Source organism: Tinamus guttatus, unplaced genomic scaffold, assembly GCF_059628265.1.
Source record: "Tinamus guttatus ecotype Peru unplaced genomic scaffold, ASM5962826v1 Tinamus_guttatus_pri_ptg000383l, whole genome shotgun sequence".
Lineage (NCBI taxonomy): Eukaryota > Metazoa > Chordata > Aves > Tinamiformes > Tinamidae > Tinamus > Tinamus guttatus.
Window position 1 is genome coordinate 6,402,061 of NW_028288917.1, and position 16,144 is coordinate 6,418,204.

Consider the following 16,144-nt stretch of genomic DNA (forward strand, 5'->3'; position numbering starts at 1 on the left):
TTCTGTGATTCTGTGATTCTGTTTCAGGCTTCAACAAGTAGGCTGCACCTACTAAATGAGAGCAACCTGCCTGCACTTAGGCTAGGATAGATCAAGACTTTCTGGATCACAATTTTAATACTTAAAATTCCTAAATAATTTTTTGAATGAACTCTGTCTTGGCTGGCTGCCACGCCTGATGCCACTTTCCTAATTTCAGTGGTATGATCATAAAATTTCTGGTTGGAGAAATGAGATCCTGAGCAAGAGTTTTAATGAGAGTTTCTTTTGCTTGCTTGCTACTACTCTGTTTTCAGCCATCGCCAGAATTAAGATGGGATAAATACTGGTAAAGTTACAGTAATTATGGAAAAGACTATTTTGATGGCAAAAAAGAGCACATTACAGAGTTTATCTGGATAATCACAGCCACATGCAGCAGCAAATGCAGCTGTGCTGCACCCTCTGCAGTGCACTATCCCCAGAACATGTTTGGATGACAAAACCTGTCACTGTTAGTACCTGCAGATAGATATACAGACTGTTTATAGAGGAGAGGAGGTATTCAGCATCCATGCTGTCAGGATGACAGTTCCCACCAATAGCTTGTGAACCTGCTGACCAATTCCCACACAAATTTCCAAGAAGGATCCAATATTCAATAGCACCAAATTCCTACACACTGGATGAAAGTAGGTAATGAGTGGAGACACTGCCAGTATTTCCATGGACAGAAAGTATGCTGTGTGTTCCGGTTTTAGTTTCCATGTTATCATAAATAGTTTTTATACTACTAAAATAGATTTTACGGTATTACATTGTTAGACATCAAAAAAATCACAAGGGAGACTGTTGGAATCCAAGAAACCAAGTCCAAGCTTCATGACTCCTGCCATTCAAGAGCATGTCTTTAATGAAATAGGATAAAGTTTTGAAGAAGCGGATTTGATAGGGGGTTGTTTTGTTTTGTTTTAATGGAATCGACCTCCAAGCTTAAGATTGAAAACACAGGTCTGTTCAGCGCAGTGAGAGGAGGGAGCAGCGTGAGGGAGGATGTTATTCCTGGATGAAGGAATGACCCGCCCCTGTCACTGCCATTTGCTAACTTCTCTGGAAGCAAAAAGGCTCTGGATGTTCAGCGGCCTCAGGGCTCTGCTCCTGGACCAGCAGTTTCCATCAGGCACAGAAAGTAATAAGCCAGGAGGATACTGCTTGTGCTGTGGTTCGTATTATTTCTATTATTGTTTTATAACTATTTGTCTTCAGAATAGCAAATATATTAAGCAACCCTTAGTAACAGAAGATTTGGAAATCAGTCACTGATGATACAATTACTGAATTATGTGAAGAATTGGCAGTTTGAATCTTAGCAGAGCTGCTTTTGAGAAATAAAGAACACTTTCCTCTGAAAGGAGCCCTCCAAGGCAGCTTTGCTTCCTCCTGCTGAGCGGAGACAGGAGGGATATGCTGTGTGTGAGAAGCTGCCTGAGACTCCTTCCTGGCCCGGCCTGATCCCTGCAGGGACAGTCATCAAGTCCTGCTTCATGAGACCATCTCATGTTGTTTCCAGAAAACCAAATAATCTGAGAAGGAGAGCAGCGAATGCGTGTGGAGCCCATGCCACTGAAGCTTTGTCCATAGGGCCCCCAAGGCTGCAGTCAGGGCTGTCCCCAGTGAGTTAGAGCTTCTGATGATTTTTCAGATGTGCATCATGGTATACAACTAATGTAAACAGAAACAGCTGAAACCTGCACCTGTCTGATCTGAGAACAGCTGTATTTGATCCTAAATTTGTTTGATCCTAAATGTGTTTTATCTCGTGCATGTGTATATCTTGTGCACCACAGGACATGGGGATGGCAGCATCTCTTGGAGCAGAGGGCTCTGTAAGAGATGCACCACAGACCTCCCAAAGGCCACGCTGAAAGAAAGGTCTCTATGGAGTTACTTGGCGTGTGCCTCCTGAGAGACCTTCCCACCCCCAACAGTTTAACACACTCATTTCTTTTAAACACAGAGGGAATTCATTTTGGGCCACATTTTAGAAAATAGTCCATAATCTTGCAGTTTATGGTCTTAATCTGCCAAAAGACTTTTTATGTACTAGTATTTGGAAATGAAAACATCTGATTGTACTCAGTCAGGCTTGCAGTTGTTTTCACATGCAAAGCCAGAGGCCCTGGGGAGAGGAAGGAAGAAGAAACTGGTCAGGGCATCTGCCCTGGGAGACCTGGATGGAGTCCCTGTTCTGCCTTCTCATGTCCACATCAGTGTAACAAGTGTTAAAAAAAAAAAAAAGACACATCTGTGTTTCTGTAAGATACAGTCTGATCACACATCTTAATTCTGAGTATATGGTATGGTATTATTCTGAAACTATGATGCTTCTGATGGCTTCAGAACCATTTTCTATACAAATATATATCTATTTCATCAATAACAGAGATTAATCCCAATATCCCAAAGAATGGCCGTTTAGTACTTTGGTTGATGCTTTCAGAGTTAAGGAGCAGGGCAAGTAGCAAGTATAGACTATCCATGCCACATACGACTGACCAAATAAGTTTCAATAGTAGCTACAAGTGTCTAAAGAACACAACATGCTGTCCATGTAATAAGACGGATCCAAAACTCCTTGTCTGTTTTGCCTTCCTAGGGTTCTGTTGTAGCTGTGAAAAACAACTTTCTGCTACAGAGAATAAGGTTACAGAGTGCTTGTCAGTAGTTCCTCACCCATAAATCAGTATGTCTGCATGAAGATAACCTGAATAATTTTAGTGTTCAGCATATTTTGTTCAAATTGCAGAGGCAAAAATGCATGGTGGCATCTTCCACGCCTGACTCTTGTAACTGCCCACAGTTTTGAACTTAGTTGGGCTTGAAGTAGCAACATATATGTACTTCTTTTCACACATCTCAAGTGTATTGAAGTTATTTTTGCAAAGGTCGCAAGCGGGGTGGGTATCTTCATATTTTGAGCCAAATGATTACAAATTTGGCATGATACTGATCCAAAGCACTTATTGTACCAAAAATGGAGGGAGGGAGTTACTGCCAACACAGAAGTCAGCACAAGAGCACGGGAAGGTCAAACTGACGCTGTCAGCTTGTAAATCTGGAGAGCCTTCCTGCACCTCACTTTAGAAGAAATCACTAAATCACCCTGCGACTCAGTTCCCTCATTTTTTAGAAGAGGAGAGCACTTCATCCCATGTGTATCTTGGAAAAGTGCTATTTGTATAATATCATCGTTGGAAAGCAACACTAGTTGTAGTGCAATAGAGAGCTGAGGAATTCAGGGGAAGGGCAGGACAAGGAAGAGCAAAGCGGCATGGGGCTGTGGTCAGAGTGTTAGGCAGGTCCCGTGCCGGTGTAGCCAGTTGGGCAGTCACAGAAGAATCCCAGTTATGGGACACGTTGCCCAGGGGCAACTTCGGTCTGTCCCTCCTTGCATGTCACATGTCCTGGAGCACCTCCAACTCAGATTTGCTCCATTTTTTGTCTTTAAATATAGAGATTGTCACTACCCTTGATTAAAATTTTCTTCACTAAGTTTTTGATCTGAACAACCACGGTATAACACACAAACTTTGATATTTGTGTTGAGGTATCCAACAGATTAAATAAGAATTTCCTGGATTGACCCTTCATGTACAACAGTAGCATGCCATATTGTGATCTACAAATATATTTTTTTCCACATTAAAAAATCTCTACTCATCCTCTATTTCTTAAATTGCAATAAACCTCATGAAACAGTCTATAAATATAATTTGTCCTTGTCTTGTAAATGCCTCTAAAACTCCACCCTTCATAATGACAGCACTTTCCCTAATAACTAACATATTTCAAAGTTTTAACAAAGAAGAGAGAAGTCAAAGGGATGAAAATAAGCAAAAAAAAAAAAAAAGACAAATGATGAGACTAAACCTGTTTGATGGACACCACATATGTCCCACTCTCAGGTACTCTGTCATTTTTATTGATGCTTGTTTTGTAGTAATCCTCCTAAACTCATCCCAATAAAAAAGATTTCCCCTTGTGCTGTCTGGGCAAGGCTGGCTGGCTTCAGAGTGAGAGCATGTGTAGGTCCAGACTGCAAAATCTGGGTCTGTCTCCAAAGGCTTGGTAGTATGTGGAGCCATGGGATGCTGATTTCTTCTAGACAACAAGATGCATGTCTGGCATCCTAGTCTGCCAAACAGATGTAGGGAACTGACAGCTTCTGGTGAAATGCAGATTGCAGTTGGGTGACATGCAGGAAAGGGACCTAAAGATTCATCTGCAATGAAATAACTGAAAAGTGGCTGGGAAAAGCTCCCTGAGGCCACATAAATATCTAAATGAAAGCAACTAGGTCAAGTAAAACACTCATGGGACTGGTGCAATGAAGAGACCTAGCTCACAGATCAAAGACAAGGAAAGAGCATGGTGGTTACATGCAGCTGCTGTGGCCTTTGAGGGCATTTATCTAAACCTTCCTTAGTCCTAGTAATCCTATGTTCTTGAACAAATAGAGATCAGCAGCAGATGAAAAGTTTCCAACCAGAAACTGGGAGTGAGCTGGTTTGTAGGAAGGAGTGATACCTCTTACTAGGTCAATGAAACAGCAGGAGAAGAATAACAGAAAAAAAAAAAAACCACAAAAAAATAACCAAATAGCCACAGGCTTTGAGGCAAAAAAGCTCTTTTTTGGGTCTCCAAGAGGCACTGAAGAGGGGGTCAGTGTAGCGCTTCGATGTCCGCTTTGCAGCAGGACTGGAGATTTGGGCACCAGAGATGGATGGAGGGAGGACACTTCAGTATAGTCACCGTAAAGGGTAGAGGTTAAGAAACATCTCGCTGCTGCAGTAGTCCAGGTTCAAACCCTGCCGTTCGTCTTCCAAGGCCCGTCCTCTTGCTCTCGGAGGTGTGCAGTGGTGGTGGGCGCCCGAGGGAACGAGGAGGGGCTCCTGCTGCGCCAGGAGACACGGCGAGGCCGGCAGGCTGCCACCAACTATGTGGCGCTTTCCCCGGTGGGACGCGCCTCTGGTGGGGCCCAGAGGCTCATAGCCACCCTTGGGTGCGCGTGGCGCGCCAGGAGCCGGCTGGACACCGGCACAGAGGGACTCGCTGGGCAGGTGGGCCGGAGCGAGCATGGGCCTGTGGCAGCCCTGCAGGGCGGCCGGCGGCACCTTGTCCCAGTGCGGTGGTTCGATGAAGCTGATGGAGGAGCTGCAAGTCACGGTGGGCACAGGGCCCCCCGGCTTGTCACAGCAGGGACTCGAGCCCACGGCCTCAGCATCCTTCCCCACGTATGGTGAGAGCCCCAGGCTGCCAACAAGTGCCCATTCCGGGGGGACCCCGCTCGCAGAGTGGCTGAAGTGAGTGGGGGCTATGGAAGCTCCCGGCTTGGCATGCAGGAAAGGCAAAGGATCGCAGGACTGTGTTTCGTCTGCTAGACACTTGGGAGAGCAAGGGGCAGAGTATTAGACAAACTAGAAAAGAAGAGGTGTAGTTTAGCAATACAAACTGAAAACCCTCCTATAAGAGACCCTTGTGAATGCTTTTAAGTAACGCAGCTAATAAAGATGCAGCTAGAGAGCCTTCTCTCAGAGCAATTCTAGCATTTTTTAGCTATGATTTTAGGGCTTTATCAAAGGATTTCAAGAGCACCGTTAAGAATTTAGTTCGCTTTTTTTTTCCAAATGCTATTTTAAACTAAATACATTGATAGATCAATCATTCACAGCTCTCAAAATCAGATGCCAGCAGACACTGAAGTAACACCTGAAAATGTTTTTTTCTCATTTATTTGATTTCACAGAATTTAAATCATTCCTATGCTGTTTAAAAAAATAAATAAGATTTAAGTGACTTTTTTTTTGTGAAGAGATCTTCTCACTCCAGCAATATTATTCTTCAGCTTTGATTCTTTCAGTTAATTTTTAACTGATTAATTTTCCCATACTTAAATTTTTTGCACCATGAATACAAATTGCATTCAAAGAAGGAGCAGAACACTAGAGTTACTCTGCCAGACCTTCTTTCCTGGATATTTTGCAATTTCTTTAAATGCTCTAATTATTGGATTATAACTTTACGAACTTTAATTCCTGCAAAACACACATTCTGTGCTATCATTTCTGAATAGGGTTTATAGGTCTCTGTTCTCTATAATTCTCCTTATATCCCTTTAATTACAGTGATTTTCTAACTTGTTGACCACAGGAGTTGCAAAGATCCTTTCAGCTATTCTCAGCCTACGATAAGGAGAAATACCAAAGACCTTACGTAGGACCCAGCCCTTCTTCAGTTAAAGAGCAGCTGACGCCACACAAAAAACATTCCATATATCACTTGATCTATTTTTGGCTCATATATTTTCTGCAGTTCTCCTTTCTGCTCTCTTGCAAGCACACTGAAGTAGAATCTTTTAAAAAGACAGCTTCAGCAATGCTAATTTTGCATCTGCAGTCAGACTACTGAGTTTATCCTATCCTAACTGGTCATGGTGAGAACAAGAACATGATGGATTATTCACAAAACAAACCTGCTTGAAAGGCATGAACTAGAATGGCATGGTAACAGTCTGAGCCACAGGAGCAACTACACAGAGTCAAATCATCCAAAGAGTCTGGGTGGGCTTCCCCCATGGAGAACCTCCAGGTTTGTCTCCTTGGTGGGTGTTGAGTCTGCCTGTAAGTCAGCTATTGAACTAAATGAGTTTTCTTAAGCAAAGACTTGGGGACCAGACAAAATGGAGTAAGGATTTCTGCATTTGCCTTGTTAATGACAAGTATATTTTGTTGAGATGCCATATGCGGTATATAATGGGTTTATCCTCTAGGTAATCTCATACATCGTATTACATAACAAAATAGCGCACTTGCTGTATTTGTGTGTACACATACAAATCCTCCTCCTGAGCTTAGTTTTTGTCAAAAAGATTTCCTGGTCTTTAGGTGTTCATTTGTTACTTTTTTAAAATAAGTTAGTGCAATCAGTATGTAAATTAAACCCATTTAAAACCCCCTAACTGTTCTCCTTCAGGGTCCATATCCTTAGACCAAATATTTGTTTTCTTTATAAATAATGTTAGTTCTGAAGCAGAACTAACAAAGGACTTATAGGAAAGTTTACTAAAGGCAACTCTTTGCTATAAACAAGGAAAAAAATGGGGCACTAAAACTGTGCACATGCTGCTAAATAAAACAAGTCCAAGTGCTCTCATCAATGGCTGGACCGAAGGCATGGCTGCGTCCACACTACATCCTGGCCTTGGATAATCTCTGGACCTGAAGTGGAACAAAGTGAGGGCCACACTGCAGTCCACCAAGGAGCATTTTCACAGCATTAGATTAGTATTCCCTATCCTTGCTTATGGCATGATGCATATAAGGTTACAGGAAGGTGAAAGGCCAGCTGTATCTGGTAAAGAGACCCAGAACTGGTGTAACACCACTAAACTCAGCTGAGGAATGGTCCGTGGCACATGCTATCCACTTGATCCATGCTCAGGAGTTTTGTTCATGAGCACTAGCTTGCACTGGCCAAGACAATACAAGGCTCTCTGAGAAGGGTGATGTGATTCAGGCTGCTTTCTGATGCTGTCATATTGCTAGGTATGGACCCAATCTCTTGCTTCCAGCAGGACTGAAGGGGATGGCTGCCCTAGCCCAGGGTGCTGACAGGGAATGACAACACTGAGCCAAGCTGACAGACAGCTTGGGACAGTCCTTCTCATGCTGAGCCCCCTCTCTACCTCTCTGATCCTGTGGCAAAATGCGAGATGGCCATGGACAGAGACGGCCAATGGCCAGCTCCCCTCCACAGTGAACCAGCCCAGACCATGGATCAACCCAGTAAGTTAACATATTAACACTAGAATTTACCTCGATTTCCTGGAATCTTCTTAGTCTTGGGCAAGGGGGAGAGAAAGCTGTTTGTGATTTTTGGATTGATCTTCTTGCTTCTGCTTCTAGTTTTGTTTCAGGTCGTGGATGATCGTGAGCCCCTTTGGACTTTAGAAAGGAATTGGGACATGTTAAACTTACAAGCAAAACCTTGATATTGATCTTAAGGGAGCAGGATTGTAGCATGGCCCAAGAATAAATGGGCTGGATTAATACTTTTTTTTAATGAGATATTTAATGTCAGCTCAAGTCACAAACATATCTCAGAAGAAGTCTGTTGGGGCAGAAATTTTAAGAAATCATGAAAACTGTGCATAAAACGGTCCCCACACTAGAGACCCAGTTGAAGTCATGAGGTGATTTGAACCCTAGCTACAGTGACCCTGCGCAATTGGTTCCATCATTTCAAACTTCAGTCAGTGTTTTTCAGGAAATTAATCTCCATTAGAGAATTAATTTTATTTAATCTGCATGTAACTGAAAGGAGGTCTAATCTCCTGGAAAGCAGGAGACGATCCAATGTTTAGACAATCTAGGACTACACCTTCCAAAAGCAGTGCCCATTATCCAAACATCTGAATGCACTGTTTCCAGGTAAAAGTTGTACATATGTGTGTATGTTTTTTTTCCCATGGGCTATCCCCCGGTACAACCATCTCCTGCTCTACAATGTCTTCATACCTATATGTGATGCCCTGCAGAAGGGGTTAATGTAACATGGCATTTCTGATCCTTTGAGAATCTGCTAGTTCCTATGTGCACATGTCCAGTCATAGAAGCACAGACTAACTTGTGTTTGAAGAGACCTCTTGAGTCTGCTTCAGCATCCTGCTCAAGCAGAGCTAACTTCAAAGTTTGATCCGGTGTTCAGGACCTTGACCACTCGTTGTTAACTATTTTCTTCTTGCAACTGGTTAACTTTCACTAAGTCACTTTTGTCACAATGATCCTTATTTGTTGGAGCAAACAAATGCCTTCTATTAATCCAAAAAGCATACTATTTATAATTTATAGTCTGTATAATTTTAAAATTAATTTGCATAAGATAAGGTAATTTTATACCAACCTGAAAGAATATGAATGGGCCTTCATGTCTCCAAAAGTTGGTAACTGGGTAACCGCCATGTCCTCGGCAGGAAATGAGCCTCAGGGGTCCACTGCAGTTTGGACAGCATTTCCCTGGAACATAGTGCAAGAGAGAAATATTTTCTATGTAGTATCAAGTCAAATAAATCCCAGCTGATACAACAATTTATGTATAATAGATTGCTGCTCTTTTGTTTCTGGACTCAGGAATTACACTGAGGGTTTTTTTTTTTTTTAACTTGCAAGTGTCTGGTATGTCAAATATGTTCTTGTCAGATTTTTCTAGAGCATCCATTTCTGATCCCAGTGAGATCCTGATTAAAGTCTTTCTTCATCCAAAATGTTTATCAGTTCCAGAAATTAATATGGGCTAGCTCTAATCAACCATCAAAAAGTTGTTTGGAATGGTCTCATTAAAATGTCTACCCATCTCTTTTACTCTGCTTGCATAGTCTTGTCTCTTGAAAATCACTATTTCCAGTCAACGTGGTTCATGAGCAACGGCTTTCCTGAGTTCCTTGTGGGCCCCTGAAATAATGACATTGACGCCCAGGCCAGCATGAGGAGCACAGCAGAAAGCTCCTTCTTTGCCTCTCTTCCTTGGTAGCCTTGTTCAGGGGTCTGTGAAGGCCAGGAGCCAGAGCCACACAGGAGTTTCCATTAACTAGGCTGACAGGCTGAATTCCAAAAAAGAAAGCAACCCAGCAAACCCCTCAACAGTAATACATTTTAACTGAGTTGCTCCAAAATCAAGAGCTGTGTTTGACTATAGGGAATGATCTCAGAGGGGAACTCTGAGGTCCTCTACTTCAATGTCTTCTACGTTGCATTCACTTATTAACTGTCACATAATAAAGAACCCAAGGCGAGTCTTGCTGCCTTTATGCAGTATAACTTACTCTGTTGTTTTTGCCGAGCTTTGTCACATATGGCTGGTCTTAGGTAGATCTTCCTCCCATCCAGAGTTGAGCAGTCATTGCCACAGACCACCACCCCAAGGCAGGACTTTTTTAAGACGCGAGAGTTATGGTTGTTGGTGTTTCTCATCGCCCAACTGCTATGGTGCCTCTGAGCATTTTTATCCTCAGAGCTATAGATATGTTTTACATAGGAGTCTGGCCATTCTTGGAACCAGTCTGTGTGTTTCACATCCTGTTAAGAGACCAGAGAAAGCCACATTTTAGCCTGGAAGAAATTAGGGCTTGTGTGTGAGCCTAATGGACCTGGTCTACCTTTGGATCCAGAAGACCTGGCTAACCGGCTGCTCTCACACCCTCCAGTCCAGCTCCACGCACAGCCGTCCTGGCAGAGGAAGGTGGGACTCTTGACGTAAAAGAGCACATACTTTCCTTGCACACAGCAGGCACCATCTGACTAACTTCTATTAGCTTTCATGGTAGAGATCCTGCTTTGATGTTCTGACTATTAACAATAGTGTTAAACCAAATGATTTGGCTGGACTCACTGTGGAAAAAGGACATATACTACATCAGATTGAGCCTATTGCCAAATTCGTATATCGTCAGGTCTAGGATTTTGATTGCTTTTGGCCTAAGTGTTGTGAAGGATTTCCACAGCAATTTTTATGAAGTTCAAAATAAAGAAAATCTTGATCAGGTTTTATTTTCACTATCATGGATGAATCAACTAATACTTTTAATAAAAAAACATTCAAAAGAGCAATAAAAAGGAAACTTAGTGAAACAAAAAGACCAAGGGCTGACTACACATCACCTCAGTGTCACAGTCACATCACAGTCCACAAGTAAAATGCAGTAAGTTATAAAGCCTGGTTGTTTTTGAAGGAAAAAAGGCTAGTGGCAACAGGGGTACAAAAGACTTAACAGGACCTCTCTGAAATTGCAGATCCCAGCCACCTCAAGCCACTATGACAAAAGGACTGTGAACTAAGAAGAGAAAAATTGGAAAGGCTGCATTGCCTGTGCTCATTTGGGAACCGTCCGAGAGGGCAGAAAGGGTGTGGAGAACCTCCAGGCTGAAGGGCAGGAGAAGGAGACCTTGGGGTGGAAGGCACAAAGGAGGCAACTTGGGACAGGGAGGCTATGGGTGCACAAAAATGACTTAGAACGGAAGTGACCGGGATCGGTCGAGAGGAATCAGCTATAAATATGCTGTGGTGAGAGACATGGACAGGAGCTGAGGTTTGGGTTTTCAGTGGTGGACATGAATGAGATTTTGAGAGCGAGGGCTAGAAAAGCACTGAGGGAGGCAACAGTCACTATTCTGCTCTGCCAGCATCCACAGACTTCCACAAACTACATGAAGCTGACTTTTCCTCGCCTGTATATAGAAACGTAGCCCAGCTTCCCCGGACTCCCATTTGTAGCCAGGCTGGGCACCAGCTGCAGTGCAGCTTGTGAGTGCTGTGCCGGTCTCCTGGACATTTCCAATTGCACAATCTCCAGAGCAGGATACAATTATTTTCCCTACTTTCTCTCCATCTCATCTACCAATGGACTACAAAGGCAATGAACCTGCAGCATAACTATTTTTAAGGTATAAACAGTTCTTGGAATAATACACTTTTACAGAAAAATACCTGGGAAGCTCAACATTTTACAAGATCTTGTCTAGTTCTTCAGCAAAACACTGTGCCATTGCTCGGGGTGGCAAAAAGAGTAAAGACAGTGAGGTAAAGATCACTGAGAGAGTATTGCAGAGTAGCGGTGAAGTGGAGAAGCCAGGGCAGGACTGGATGAATTTCTAAGATACAGCCACATACCTGGGGAAGTTTGATGTCATTAATATCCCAATTTGCCATTCCTCCATTTCGGGAAGCAGAGTCCTCCTGTTCCATAACAACATTGTCTGCACCTTTCAGCATTTTTGAATTCCTTCCCAAACTTAGCAAGAAAGTCTCTACTGGCTGGTTTTGAAGTTGACTGGCTCTGAGCACTCTTGAGCAGTTTACAACCAGGAAGCTGGTTCCTGAAGCTAAATGATAGAGAGGCTGCTCATTAAAGATAAAAATCAGTGTTCTTCTGCCAGAAAAACTTGTTCCATTAAGGGTTTTGCAAGCCAACAATGCAGTGGAAAATATAGCTTAGAGACAGGATGGGATCTTACAGAGGCATCGGTAATGGCAAGCAAATAGCACCCGTGTCATCTGTCTGCTTTTGCTCATTTTTCTCTCACATGGGGTTTATAGCCTTGTAACTCTGCTGACAGGATCCTTATATGTGGGATTAGGCTCAGTATTTCCAGAGTTCTGCAGCTCCCAGGGGCCCCTTCAGCCACTGCGCACCCTTTAGACTTTCCTTGTGCTGCATCCACCAGAGCAGGGGCTGCTCTATCATGTCAGATGAAATGGCTCTTGCACCACCCCTTCCAAAAAGTGCTGACATCTCCGAGCTATATATCAGCTACATGAGAGATGGAAAGTGTAAAAAAAGGAGGTCAGGCTACTTGCATTTTCATATCTCAACAGCAGACTGAAGGGGAAAAAAAAAGACTGCTAAGGCTGCTAAAACCGACAGTTACCCTCTGAGGTCTCGTAAAGTGGGCGGTTGCCCTGTGCTGAATTTCAGCAACAGCTCTTTTCAGGGATCACAGACATAAAAATGCTTCCGGAGTTATTTCCTTTGGTGGAAATCACTATTACTGAGAGAAAAGGTGAATCTGAAAACGAACGGGCCACTTTTCTACTTCTGAAAGGTGGAAAAGCTTCTGTGATTTCATAGAGGTCCCTGTAATCTAGATCCACTGAGGATGTGTTGAAGGCAGCAGAGGGAGAGAAGAAATAAAATCTGCCAGACTGCACACTCAGCAATGTGAGATGTGGCTCCTTCAAAAGCAAACGAGTCACGACAGGATCAAAAAAGATGTCAGAATATGGGAAATGGGAGAATATAGGAGAAGGGAACAACACTACCTAGAAACACACATAGCTGTAAAAAACTCAGGCCTTCATATATTTTCATATTGTTCTTACAGTGAAAATGGAGATAGTAAAAGTCAGGACAAAGAAAATACGAGTTGCACTGGAAAGAGGAGTTGAATGTACTAAACAAATAACCCTTGACTATTACTCACTCTAAAACATGAAATGATTTGTCATATAATCCAAATTGGCAGTCCCATTGCTTTTAAAACTGTGTTCCAAAAGGAGCTGGCTTGGAAATTGATTTTTAATTTCCTTCTTCTTAAAGGAAAATTTAATAATTTGCCATGGATCATTTCCTCTTTTATTTTAAATTGATAAAGATTAAACAACAAAAAAAATAGTTTAAGGTTTAATGAAAGACATATTTAATTTTAGAGAAATATGTCTTAAAACAAAATTACAGTAAATCACATCAATTTGGGTTCTTGCTGCCAACTTCAGATTATAATAAGGTAATGATGTGGTATATTACATTTTTAATTATTCTGCGTGTATCTTTAAGTACTGAAGTATAGCAGCTTTACAAAATGATTTTTTTTTCTTTTTTTTCTTATATTTTCTTTCTTTTTCCCTCTTTACCCCACTCTGCTCTGCTCCTCTCCCAAAACCTCAGGGTGCCCCTTCCATGCGCTTCACTCCAGCAATGTGGGGCAGGAGCCAGGAGCTCACCCCAAACCCCGGAGCTGTCTCTCCCTTCTCATACACTCAGCTGATGTGTAATGAAGGAGTAAGATCCAGCTAGATCAGTAACTGAGTAGTTTAAAGTTGATAGAGACCTGTTTTATTTTTATCCTTATTTCTTCTGCTGATTGGCCCCCAGTTGGTTTTATCATTTATTTATAACATAGTTAATGGCTGTTGACTGGTCTAATGGGAAAGATTTGAGAGTATGTGGTTGAGAAAAAGGGCACACATAGGAAAATATCATCAAGAAATCAGACATGCCAAAGGAATTACTGCATCAAATTCTGTACTTTATAAGTATGCAAAAGCACATCAAAATATATAAGCAGCTCTGATGGTTCTTGCTGACCGGTTGTATTGAATAGTATTCCTCCCAACTAATTACTTCAGCTATCTGAAAGATAGGTGTCTAATAAAAGCATGCTGTGTAAGCTCCCTCTATACATAATGTACATATATGTACTTGTACTTGCAAATCATTTCCATGGTCCTGGCCAGGTCAGATAGGGGATCTAACTCTTTAGAAGCATGTCTTTCCTCACTGACTATCAAAGGAGCCAAGAGAACTAATTGACATTATATGCCACCAGACAGTGTTTTTTTTTTTTTTTTTTAAGGGCAGGGTTTCAAAGTGTGAAGGCCCGATTAGTGGTCGCCTGAGTTTGCAACATCCAAACTGATAAAAGATAACAATTCGAATGTCAGTACTGAATGAACTTGATTTGGAGAAAACATGTAAGAAACACAGAAATGATTGTACTGCAGAGATATTCTTTTGTACTGCAGAGATATTCTTTAAGTAGCACCTCACTTTGGCACAGGAACATGGTAGATTTGATTGTGCCTATTAAATAGTGTCAACAATTTCCCATTGGATTCCTACCTACAGCTAACCTGGAGAGAAGTGCTGCTACCAGCTTTGACCATGAAATCAAAGCTTTGACCACCAGGAGAGGTGCCAGAGGACCGGATGCCTGCCTATTTTGCCGAAGATATTTGAGCTGTCCACACAGCAAGGTAGGCCCTTAAAGAGCACCAGAACACGATGGCAACACATTGCTTGGAATACGTCTCTCTTCCCTCAAGACATGTTGTTTCAATATAAAGAGGATTTTATGAGATAAATCATAGTAGTGAAAGTCAACTAGTTCTTTTCCTGCACTTTGTTCTATTTTTTTTCTTCTTTGTAAATCCTTATCATCACAGAAACTGAACAGCAGGCTGTAATAAGATTCTGGTTAAGGTCCAGTGTTTAATGTATCTGCAATGGTCTGGAAGGAAAGAAAGAAGAATGGAATAAAAAAATGCACAGATTACAAAAATGTATCCGAATTAACTGTATTCCATCCAGACAGAATAATTCATATACAGAAGAATAATATTTAAGGTAGTTATTTCTCTTATAGAGCTCTAAATATTTCATGGCAGTGAAACGGGGATCAAAAATGGACCGCCTCATAAATAAGAAGTGTCAGACAGAAGCAAACAGATTGTTAGAATACAGGAAGATTGAAGAAATTATGATATTGCCAATTCCTAGACAACCATGTCTTTCTCACTTATGATAATACTGTGCAAAAGGATGCGGATTTTCTAGAGCCATTAAAAGGGCTCAAAGCACAGGAAATACACAAAAGTTGGGACTCTTTGCTCTAGAAAAGAGACAATTAAGCAAGAACACAAATAAAGAAGGATCTAGAAGAAGCAGAAATGAGCATCTCTCTGTTTAGGAGACAAGGACCATGGTGATGAATGGTACAGAGAAGGCAGAGATACTGAATGTCGTCTTTGCTCAGTCTTTATTGCTAAGACCAACTCTAAGGGATCCCAGGCCATGGAGACCATGGAGAATGTCTGGAGAAAGGAAGACTTTCCCTTGGTTGAAGAGGATTGGCTTAGAGATCGTTTAGGCAAATCTGACATCCACAGATCCGTGGGCCCCAGTGGGATGCACCAAGGAATGATGAGGGGGCTGGTGGATATCATTGCTAAGACATTCTCCATCATCTGTCAAATGACTTGGACAACAGGAGAGGTACCAGAGGACTGGAGGCATCTGAAGACTGATGTCATTTCAGTCTTCAAAAAGGGCAAAAGGGAGGACTCAGGGAGCAACAGGCCAGTCAGCCTCACCAGCCTCCCCAGAAAGGTGATGGAACAGCTCATTCTGAATGCTATCCCGAAGCATGTAAATAGTAAGAAGGTGATCAGCAGTAGTCATCATGAATTTACTGAGAGGAAGTCATGCTTAACCTACCTGATAGCCTTCTATGATGGAATGACCGCCTGGGCAGGTGAGGGGAAAACAGTGGGAAGAGCAGCTACCTTGACTTCAGCAAGGTTTTTGACACTGTCTCCCATAACATCCTCATAGGCAAGCTCAGGAAATGCAGGCTAGATGAGTGGACATGGAAATGGACCGAAAGGCAGAGCTCAGAGGCTGTGATCAGTGGAGTAAGGTCTAGTTAGAGACCTGTAGCTAGCGCTGTCCCCCAAGAGTCAATACTGGATCCAATACTATCCAACTTGTTCATCAGTGATCTAGATGATGGGACAGATAGTATAGATGTTGATGATACAACACTGGAAGGAGTGG

The 16,144-nt window shown here is 42.3% G+C and overlaps 1 protein-coding gene across 1 annotated transcript; it reads right to left on the reverse strand.

The window, feature by feature from the left end:
* Nucleotides 1-4,787: 4,787 nt before the first annotated feature.
* GCM1 (GCM transcription factor 1) lies at nucleotides 4,788-11,838 on the reverse strand. Its single transcript, XM_088530547.1, has 5 exons — nucleotides 11,704-11,838; nucleotides 9,860-10,112; nucleotides 8,941-9,053; nucleotides 7,854-7,982; nucleotides 4,788-5,423 (listed from the first exon to the last, which is right to left on the reverse strand). The coding sequence occupies exons 1-5, from the start codon at nucleotides 11,803-11,805 to the stop codon at nucleotides 4,788-4,790; spliced, it is 1,233 nt and encodes a 410-aa protein (XP_088386673.1). The 5' UTR covers nucleotides 11,806-11,838.
* Nucleotides 11,839-16,144: the final 4,306 nt, after the last annotated feature.